The sequence below is a fragment of the Ictidomys tridecemlineatus genome, chromosome 8 (genome assembly GCF_052094955.1).
Source record: "Ictidomys tridecemlineatus isolate mIctTri1 chromosome 8, mIctTri1.hap1, whole genome shotgun sequence".
In the NCBI taxonomy this organism is placed as follows: Eukaryota; Metazoa; Chordata; class Mammalia; order Rodentia; family Sciuridae; genus Ictidomys; species Ictidomys tridecemlineatus.
The window spans coordinates 143147578-143158873 of record NC_135484.1 but is presented as its reverse complement, the minus strand read 5'-3'; the positions used below and the strand labels follow the sequence as shown (position 1 = coordinate 143158873).

The window sequence follows — 11296 nt, the reverse complement described above, 5'->3', positions numbered from 1 at the left end:
GATGCACAAAATGTGAAGCAAAAACCAGTGGAACTTGGCAGAAGAAATCAGCAAATCCACAACTGCTAGTTGGAGTCATTGACACACCTCCCTTCGTAATGACAGAACAAGTAGACAGAAAATCAGCAAGGACATAGAAAAACCTAACCCCATCAACAGTACAATCTCATGACATTATAGAATACTCTGGCCAACAACAGCAGGATACAGGTTCAAAATATCTACCATGACAGATAACATCCTGGGCCATGAAACCAATTTAAAAGAACTGCAGTCACATCAAGTATGGTCTCAAACCACAATGGAATCAAATTAAATCAATAAGCAGAAAAAAACAGGAAACTGAGAACTTTAAAATAATCTATGCATCATAGAGAAAAATTCAACAGAAAAAAATACATTGAACTGAATGAAAATACAGCATATTAAAATGAGACAACTAGCACAAATGATCTAAAAATGAAATCACAAAAAAGATTCAATCTGCAATAGCATAAAAAAAAGAGTTTAACAAAAATACAAAACTTAGAAGCTGAAATCATTCTTGAAAGATAACAAGGAAGACTTAAATAAATGATGTCCTTTGGCCAGGTTTTGACACGCAATATGCCCAAACTTCATCTATAGATTGAATACAATTCCTGTCGAAATGCTATCAAGATTTTTTACAGAAATGACAAGGTGATCTCAAAATCCCTATAGAAATCCAATGGATGAAATAGGCACAAAATAATTTTCAAAAACAAAGTTGCAAGAATCACACTCCTGGATTCCAAAGTTTACTACAAAGTTAAAGTAACCAAGACTATGTGACACTGGAGCTGGACTGAAATAAATTAGTGCCTTAGAACAGAATCTGAAAGTCAACCGCACACTTAGTTTTCTAAGACCACTTTGGTTAGATTACCCAAGTTAAGGTTTGATACCTGAAAGGGATGCAAAAATTATGGGAAATGTCATTTTCCTGCCCTTAAATTTTCTTGCCATTCACTGCTTGGAAGAATAGTTTGAAAAATAACCTCTATTTATCTCTAGTAAAGAATGTGTTCAGATGACTGGGGGTGCAGCAGCTTAAGAGGTACAGTGAGTGCTTGCCTAACATGCTTAAGGCCCTGGATTGGATCTCCAACACTATGTTCAAGATTTCGCATTATTTTAAATTGCCATATTTGGGGAAAGAGCTTTATTTTATACACAATAAAAATTACATATTATAATTAACATATATACCTCTCTATATAATTAATAACATGTAGGTCAAAGGTGCCAAAAATAATTTTAGCACATTAAAAAAAACATCTAAAAGTGGTATTCCAAGCTGTACATTTTCTCCAGGAAAAAGAAATTCCTTGCCTTTACTCAGAAAAAAAAAATTTAGATATATTTAAAAGATGATTCCATTAAAAAAAGGAGTTCTTTTGGGAACCAATCAATCTGGGATTCAGTGCATAAGTTATATTTTCTTTTTTCTCTTCTTCTTTTCTTGCATTTCTACCATCTTCCTCTTCCTGGCAGACAGGATATTTCCTTTCACTGGCTTATTACTGACACCACTTAAACCACATTTCTTTGAGTTAGGTTTTAATGTGTCTTCTTGTTGCACCATGTCACCTGAGTCCTTCTTGCTGATCTTGGACTGTTCTGTATTAACTAAAACACAAGAGACAGCACATTTAAAGACTGTTTTCCCTGTTTATTAATGAATTAAACAGGCTAACAATAAAGTAACATTGTGTGGATATCCGCCACTTCAACAACTCAAAAGGTAACAGAATTTGAATTTTTTAAATGACCAATTTCACTTACCAGAAGAAGGCTCTGCTGCTGGAGGAGGCCTCTCTTTTGTGTCTGTTCCTCTGTCTAACCATACTCCAAGACACGTCAGCCTGGCATTTGTGTTCACTCCACAGAGTAAAGATGGGGGATCGTTCTAAAACAGAAGAGGGGAAAACTCATATCTAACAGAGGAATTCTGAATAATTATTTTAAAGAACCAAGATATCTTAATTTAAAATTTATTGTACAATTATACACAGTAAAACAAGGTTTCAATCAATGACAGACTACATATACAATGGTACATGCCACAGGGCCTAGCTCTGTGGTTGCCTCTACCGTTCAGGTTTGTATATACTCCATGATGTTCACAAAATGCTAAAATCATCTACAACGCACTTTGTGGAATATAACCCCACCATTACAAGATGCATGCCAGTATTTTCTTGAGCATAAAACATGCTATTTAGAAATAATCTTTTGTTTTGATTCATGATTGGTTCAACTCTGTTGTTCACAGAGCAAACTTCTGAGAAGTATCCAGAAATTACAGATTCTAAGGAAACAGACTATGCCTTATTCATTTCTAGATTTAACAGAGAGGCTTGCAAAGTGCTCCCACTTGATAAACCATATCCACAGAATAGATATCAAAGAATGAAAAATAATAAACTAGATCTACAGAAGGAAATTGAATTTTTTAGTTATTTGGTTCTAAGCTACTGTTAGTTCCATAACAGACTAGAACCTTCCCAATTGTTTTCAGTAGTGGCAGTCCTCCCACCTAATACCTTACAGAGGACCCTAATACATTAAAAAAAAAAAAAAAAAAAGACCAAGTAGATGGAATGCAGAGGGAGGTCTGAGATCCTGAGCTCAGATTCACAAATGCCAGCCCTAAGGCAGCCCTGTGGGAACCTAACTCTAAAAGAATAAATATCAATCATTCCTGGAAGAAATTTATAAAATTTACATCTATGCTCTTTATCCTTAAAAAAATTCCACCTCGATCAACTTAAAATGGCACTAGCAGCAAGACTTGCATTACAGTGTATTTATGCTCTATTGTACTAAGATACTGACCTTCTCTTGCTTTAGCTTCCACATTTTGATGAAACCATCACTTGATGCTGTAACAAGAACATGATGCTCTGGAATTTGAAAACTGAAAATGTCTTTTACCCTAGGATAGAAATATTAATGCCATAAAAGATCTTTTCTCCAGAGTGTGATCATCATTATAAAACTTATAAGCTAGTCTCTTGTTTTCCAATGCTTCAGTATTTGCAAACTGCTCAATGAAGCCCTAAAATGTAATTTTGCCACACATTCCCACTGATCAGTGAGTTGTTTTCAGGCCAACTATAGGCTAAAATGGACTATTTGATTAAGAACAAACCAAAATGACGATAACTGTAAACAATCTCAGGAAGTAATGATAACAAAATCCTCACCTCAAGCACTTCTGAGAAGTGCAGTGAGGAGACAATAGGAAGGATGATCAAGGTTCCCTTTGATGCACCCAATTCCTTCATCTCCAGTGCCACTACTTCCAAACTGCTTTTTTCTTCTACATTATGGAGGTCACCTATTTGGCCTTTCTGCTTCTATTCTTCCCCCTAAGTTTTCTCTATTATTTTTTTTCTTTTAATGAAATCAAATCTTATTACTCTCAGGCTTAAAGCCCCCCAAAACTAAAATCTGCTTTAGAAGAATATGGGAGAGGAGGAAGTAGCTGGTGATATGAAAGAAGCCATACTGGCCCTAAAGTGGCAACTGCTAAAGCTGGTAGTGGGTCTGAGTTGGCTCTGAGTAAAATCTGCAAAGACACAGCATAAAATTCAAATTCCTCACTCTGCCAATAAACCCAAGCACCATTTGATCCCCAAAATCCTCTCCCTTGCTCACTCCGATAAGAGTCATGCAGGTCTTCTACTTGTTCCTAAAATACATTAAGTTCTTTCCTCCCTCAGTTCCTTGGAGCTGGGGAGTATATCTTAGCATCAGTATGCATGAGGCCCTGGGTTCCATTCTCGGGACCACGGGGAAAATAAACAAAAAACAAAAACATCTCACTCTTTTATAATGCTTAAGGACTTGCTTAACCCTTGAAATTCTCCCCTCATCAGCCTATCTAAGTAAATTATCCTTGTTATAAAGATCTACTTGTTTAAAACCTACTGCCTCATACAATAGAAGAGCCATAAGAGTGTAAGGTCTTGTCACTTTTGTTCATCTTTAAATACCTAGTGCAGAACTGAGCTATAACTCAGTGGTAGAGTGCTTGCCTAACATGCATGAAACCCTTGTTTCCACCTCAAGCACCACAAAAAAAAAAAAATCCTTTTACAGTACTACAAATTGGATGTTCAATGAACACTTGTGGAAACAAATGAACAAACAAATGGCTAAATATTCTTTTAGAAATACATTTGAAATGGCTTCCTTGAATGTGGTTTATTGCTAGTACAGGGAAAAAGTAAGGCCTATACATTGACTGCAGGATTCTGAGTACTAAGATGGATTTCTAAAAACAATCAAAAATGAGAATTAAAACTTAAGAAGTAGAAGAACATGCAGAAATGCAGATGGAACACATTAATATATAACTATTGTCACCTTTTCACTTTTATCATCAATTTTTCAAAATTACAGCGGAAAAAGCAGGGACACAAATCAGATGAACTGGGTTTGAACTAGCTCCTTACCTCTGGGGTAATCTCGGCAAGTTAATGAACTACTTACTGGGAGACTCAATATCTATTGCATTAAGAGATAGAATTCAATGATGGTATTACATTTTTTCCTTTAGGAGAAAAATATAGTATGGAAAGGAGAAATTGGACAAGGGGGACTAAGTAAAAGGACAAGAGTGGCCAGGGACAAAGTTCAAGACCACTTAGTTTATGATTTTTCAAATATGCTTATTTCAGGCTCCAAGTCTAACAGACTTATCTGAAATAAGTGCAAATGACTAGTTCTGATCACAACTTGTCCACTTTTGCATTACAAAATCCAGGAAGATAACATTTTCCACTATCTTTTTAAACTCCAGAAATTATATACACATATGTCTGATTATCTCTGTGGTTGTTAATAAAAACATTCTGCTTCATAAAATGATTCCATGTATAACATTTACTGAGACTACACATATACACACAGGTTGGGGGAAAAATACCTGTTTTCATGTGCTTTAAATTCACAGAGGCACGCTAGTGAATCACAGTCAAAAAACCTGACCACCTCTTCATCTCCAGCCACTGCAAGGACAGAGTCCTAGGACAGAAAATAATATCCAGAAAGTCATAAGCAGTTCTGACCATCTCCATAAACTTCCATCACTGATTTCTGATAACTTACTGAAAGAAAGGTAACAGAAGAAATCCTTTTTTCATTTGTGATGGTGCCACTAATGGATGCAGTGTCAAGCTGATAGACGTCTATTTTATTCAGTATAACAACTACATATTTCTCTCCCCTTGGGGACCATTCTACTATGTGAGCATCTGTAAGTTAAAAAAAGCCAAATTTACTTATTTTAAAAATAATGAGAAATAGTAAAAATATTAAGTATTTGTACTGCATTTTCACACTCATTTTCCTATTTGATCTTCCCAAGAAACTTAAGGAACACATTGTGAAAATTAAATTTCAGACAATGAAGTGAATTCAAAGAATTATTGAGAATACAGATGACGCATGACAGAGCTACAAGAACTCAGATCTAAAATGGTAGAAATAACCTAAAACATTTGTTTTCAGAGGCAACTATAATAATGCAGGAAATAAATGTATACACATGCGCATGTGTTCATACCTATTAAGTAACTATAAAATATATTTTAAACAAAAATACTCACTTTGTTTTATATTTTTTATGAAGGCTGATCTTCCCTCCACAAGATTCCAAGTTCTGCAAAATAAGAAACTTGCTTATGGTATGAATATCAATTAACATACTAAATGGAAAAGCATAAGCATGATAAAGCTTTGATCAAATTTATTAAATACTGGCAATTTAAAGGGCCTGCCTTCTTTAGTTTAGCAACATCTTCAATTTTTTTATTATCAAGCAGGATTAAAGTTCATTTCATTCTCATAGCTGTTTACTATTTCATATCAATTGTTATTTTCAAAAGGTTTCACCTCCACAAACATTCCTCTTTGGGAGCACCTTGCTCTTCATAGCTATTGACAATTGAAGCGTAACAGCAAGTTTTAATATGGACCATTTTTATCCCATTATCATGAAACAGTTCACTAACTTTCTACCTTTTCTTTGTATCTTTTAATGGGTGAAACTGGAACAATACAGAAACAACAGCCAACTGACAAAGATGCTTTTGAGAATTAATGACTTACCTTAATGTCTTATCTGTACCAACAGACAGGGCCAACTTGCCAGATGGATGTATAGAAAGGAAGGTCACATGTCCTCTAAAATGAAACCAACAAGTTAGGCCCCAACTTGACTGTCACAGTGAGAATGCCAATGGAAAAGAGCCAACTCACTTGTGAGCTCTGATTGACTTGAGGCATTCCCATTTCTTTGCATCCCAGACACAAATGAGTCCATCTTCTGCTCCACTGATTAAGTGCCTGCTGCCATAGAATTTCAGGCAAGTTATTGTACCTGTCAAAAAACCAAGATGGGCAAAATTATCTTCATTTTTAATACAAACTTTATTTCCAGTTAAGTACAACACTGGGCTGGGGATGTAGGTAAATGGTAAGTGCTTACCAAGCAAGCACCCTACAACTGAGAGAACACCCCAACTCAAGGACATACAGTTTTAAGTCTATGCAAATAATCTGAGATTCTTTCAGCTTTAGGTACAGATTTAAGCTAACTGGACTGGTTCATTTTCTTACTTTGTCTCCATAATCATATCATAGCCAGATGACTAGCCAGGATAATTTTAGCAGAAATAAAACAAAACCAACTGCCTAACCAGCTAATTTAGAGGACAGAACAAAGAAAAAAATTTACAGCCATGATTCTCACTTTCTAAATAACGAGTTATCTATATCAGCTATAATTCAATCATTATTGACCTAGAATTATCATGATTTGACTTTATACTCTGCTCATTCACTGCCATGGGAATATTTTAGAACAATTTTATAAAAAGATAATTTTCCAGCTATTCCTCTGGAAACTCCTTCCCAGGGTAAATAAATTTTCCATCATCATTTCAACCTATTAACAACACTTCCTTCTCTCCACCAAAACTGAAGCCTGGATCTCCCATACATTTCCACCATCTTTTAAATTCCAGAAATCGTATGCACATGTTGCATCAAATTCTAGTCCCAAAGTAGTCCATATCTTTAAAATTCTCTATTCCTTTGACATTTGTGTCACCTCACCTCACTCTACTGCTGCTCTATAGCTCAAGGGTCAAAAACTTGCTGCCTGTAGGCCAACTGTGGCTGGTATTCTGGCTCTGCAAATGTAATTTTAATAGAAAACAGCCCCAGTTCATTCAGTTAGAGCATATGGGACTGCTTCTGCACAGCAGCAACACAAGCTGAATGGTCCATAAATATTTACTATTAGGTTCTTTACAGAATTCAAATGAAAACCTGTGGGTCACATTACATCTATACACCTGCCGGGCAATTCTTTATACACTTGATATTGAAAAGAACCAGAGACCTCTAATGAATAATTTTGCACGTGACAGAAGCACTAATATGTGGGTTCATGTACACCTTCTTCTAAAAATAGGAGCCATTAACCACTTTCCTCTCTCCCTGTCATTCTATTTCTTCTTTGGAAATGCTGCTCTCCTACATCTTCTGCTCCTTCTGCCCATGACTCATATGCTCCCTAGAAAAGAGCTTATCTAATACTAAATGTCACAAAAAGGAGTTTCCAGGAATTATGCAAGGAAGAGAGGAAACCAGGAATCCTACTTCATTCCTCCCCCATCTAACTACAAGTAAATCTTTTTTTTATTCTGAATATTGATTTGAACTGATCAGATTTGTTTAGCTTATTTCTTCTAAGCCTAAGAAAGAAGCCTTCCTTGTTGGAACTAGGATTGGGAGACACAAGGAAAAAGGAATTTTATGTTGAAATCACTCAAACCCTAGCTTCTGTTGAGGAGCATGACACCAGTCAAAGGGTGAGGAATGTGCAGAAGAAGGCAAACATTTATCACTCCAAATTAAGTGCTAAAAATCAATGCCCAGTGACCTCTGAAATATATCAAAGTGAGGTGAGGAAAAGGGGAACACATTCTATCTTTCTTTGCCAGAAACCAACCTCATTGGCTGAGTTTCCCCAAACTAATATGCAGCTAATCAATTCTACTATTTTCAAGTTTCACCTTTACTTTTCTCTCCTGAACCCACAGTAAGTCCCTTATCTCTTTCCCCTGGAAAACTCAGTGACTACAATGTAAAATGTTTGGAACTGAGGGGAAAAAAATTTACCTATTCAGTCTCTCTACCCTCTGATCTTGCCACGCTCCTAGGCATCTTCACCGTCAGTGTGGTAAATCCAACCATGAATGGTTAAGTATTAATCCTTAACCTCCTCAACTCCAGTGCAGGAAAGTCTGCCTCCTCTATTTTAGTTTCATACACCTACAACAGTCAATGGGAACAGTGTGGTGCTCTGGGTGTACAGGACTAAATTACAGAAGAGACCATCTACCTCCCAATAGGACAACTGTAACCTACTCCAATAGGACTGTGAACAACCTTTTTTATCCCAATTCTTTACCTCCTAGAACAGAATCTGCTGACATATAACAAACAGTCCAACAGAAGTCTATACAGTAATAAAAGCTCCACATTATCTTAAAGGATACAACTTCTCACCATTGTGATGTACTAAGGCTCCATGTTCTATCTTCTTTTTCATATCATAAATGTGAATTGTTTCATCTTTGCTCCCAGTGACAACAAAACGACTATTCACAGCCACTGCTGACAAGGAGGCCGTGTGAGCATGATGAGTAAAGTCAGCCACAGGAGTCCATTGCTGCTGCTGAGTAAAACAGGAGATCAATACCAGTCACATCACAGTTCTCTAGAAACACAGGTTCTTCCATCCATAAAAACTACCAATGGATCCTACAAATGGGGAAAAATTACACAATGACATGTGGATTAAAACAAAGATCCTGAGAAGGGAATAAGGTATACAAGGAGGTGAGAAGCAATACTGAGTACCACGACTCCAGAACCCAATAATGGTGACAGAACTGGGTACTTTAAAATGCCACCCAAATCTTAAACTCTTATTATATCTACACGTGAGCCTTCCATATCACTCATTTATTCAAATATTTAAAATTTTATTTGAACTTATTTATTCAAATAATGACTTCCTACCATATGCTTGATACTACTTTAGGTAGTTAACTTAGCAGTGAACAAAAGTCCCTACACTAAAGAGCTTCCACCTCAGTGGGACAGACGTAAACACGTTAATACAACTTTACATAAAGATAAGTACCATAACAAGTCCTAGAAAGAGAAAAACAGTATGAGTACATTTCCATTAATACCAGCCCAAGCCCTAGAGAATCGCCAGTGATGAGGTCTCAGGAACTTATTGCCTCCTGCCATGTTTGTGTTGGTTTGAGAAGTGTGACTGGTTGAGTCAAAGAATGATAGAATACACACGCTTCTTAAAGGAGTCACATGAGGTGGGGGGGAGATTAGTAGCACAACAAATCAAAGGGGGAGGGGGGAAGCCACCAAACTTCTTTGTACATGATTAAGATGTATTACTGCAAAATCAGTCCTAAAGACCTACAGAACAGACACTCCTTCCATGAGTCAGGGCCAAGGAGCCTTTTCTGACTCCAGGAGGAGCTACTATGACTTTAAATCAAATAACCTTTATTTATTTGCATCATACAAATTATACTATATAGGCTACTATCTAGATTTAGAATCATTAATGGCCAATGGTTAGGGGATTGATGCAGGAGCATACATACTGAGGTCCCTGACATTTTGTGTCAACTCTGCCATACTAGCTGTGTAGTCCTGAGTAGTCACTTAACCTATCTATAAGAAACTTTCCCTTTCCTCATCTTAAAATGAGAATAACTCTATCTGCCTCTGAGGATTGCTGTGAGGACTATTGTGTGTTCGGAACACAGTAAACAATTTTTCTACAAAGAAAACACAGGAAAGAAGTACTCGGTGATATGGGTTTCAGGAGATACCTGGAATTGCATCAGGAATAAAATAGATCAGGACTAGAAGTTAGGACATCAGATTTCTAGTCCCAGGCATAGTCCTATCTACCTGTTTGACTACTGTGTTAGCAATTCTTTATTCCTACATCTATTAAAATATATCTGCTACAATTTCTCTCCATGTATTTGTCTCCCTCCTCTATCATTCCTTGTCAGGAATGTCCCTAAAGCAGGATCTGGACCTCTGGCATCTTTTCAACTGCCTCCTTACCTACATTAAGTAACCAATAAATGAAGGAATTGCTATTCCTTTTTTTTTTTTTTTAATCTATGAAGAGCTGATCCTGATCCAGCCCTAACTTTTTTTTTTAATTTCATTTACTTAGTCATTTTAATTGTTGATGGGCCTTTATTTTTTATTTACATATGGTGCTCACACATTGGAGGCAAGCGCTGTGAGCCATCGAGCCACAATCCCAGCCCACAGATCTAACATTTTCTAAAATATCAGGACAAAAACTTCATGAAAGAGCAGAATATTCTTTCACTGGATCCTGAATACATACACTCGTTGTCAACTTAAATCTACAAACTACAACTCACCACGTACAGAAACACCAGCTTCCTTCCTTTGTGAATACTGTCTTTATTTTAAATTTAGAAAACACAATGTGACGTTTCAATACTGTATTCATTGTGTAATGATAAAATCAGGGTAAGTGACATACTCCAAATCAAGCATCACATATTTGTGTTGGGAATATTCGAAATCCTCTCTACTAGTTGCTTTAAAGTACACAACTTTTTTTTTTAACTTTCCCCCTTAGCCACGTTATCTACTATAGTAAGAAAATGCTATTTCATGTTTCAAAATGTCTATTTTGTTTTTAAAAATGGGCTTTTATTCAAGCTTCCATCCGTGAACATCAGACGATCAACAGAAGCGCGGGAATGTTTACCTCGGCCGCGTGGGAACCTGGCCTTCCCAGCCCCCTCTCCCGCAGTCCCTCCACTCGCCGAATCTCACCTCTTTGTCGCCACTCGCCTGAGGCTCCGGATGTACTGTGAACCCGAAAAGGACTTGCTCATAGCTACCGGCGACCAGCTCCATTCAGCCGCGCACGTGCCTTTCCCGGGAACCCTTCGCGGCATTAGAAAGCTGGCGGAACCGGATGCGAAGCGACGTCCTCCCTGCGTAGGCGCTCCAATTATACGTCACATGGTAGGGCTGCCTGTTAAGCGCCTGTATCCGTGGACGTGTTTAGAGATCACGTGACCTTTCCAAGCGACGAATAAAGGAGGATGCCATGTGCTAATATTCTCATTGCAAGGATAAAAAAAATATTAGGAGC

At 37.1% G+C, this 11296-nt stretch overlaps 1 protein-coding gene across 3 annotated transcripts; it reads right to left on the bottom strand.

Annotated features, from left to right (window-relative positions):
- Positions 1-1168: 1168 nt before the first annotated feature.
- On the bottom strand, positions 1169-11142 carry Pak1ip1 (PAK1 interacting protein 1). Of its 3 annotated transcripts, none has more exons than XM_078020533.1 (10): positions 10972-11142; positions 8611-8776; positions 6292-6412; positions 6142-6216; positions 5640-5692; positions 5140-5285; positions 4958-5055; positions 2860-2959; positions 1807-1930; positions 1169-1650 (listed from the first exon to the last, which is right to left on the bottom strand). In XM_078020533.1, exons 1-10 carry the CDS (start codon positions 11053-11055, stop codon positions 1454-1456), a joined length of 1164 nt encoding a protein of 387 aa, XP_077876659.1. In that variant the 5' UTR covers positions 11056-11142; the 3' UTR covers positions 1169-1453. The 3 variants fall into 3 exon arrangements, with proteins under 3 accessions (XP_077876659.1, XP_077876658.1, XP_077876660.1); XM_078020532.1 differs by having other exon boundaries at positions 8611-8779; positions 10972-11141; XM_078020534.1 differs by having other exon boundaries at positions 8611-8865; positions 10972-11106.
- Between the last annotated feature and the right edge of the window lie 154 nt (positions 11143-11296).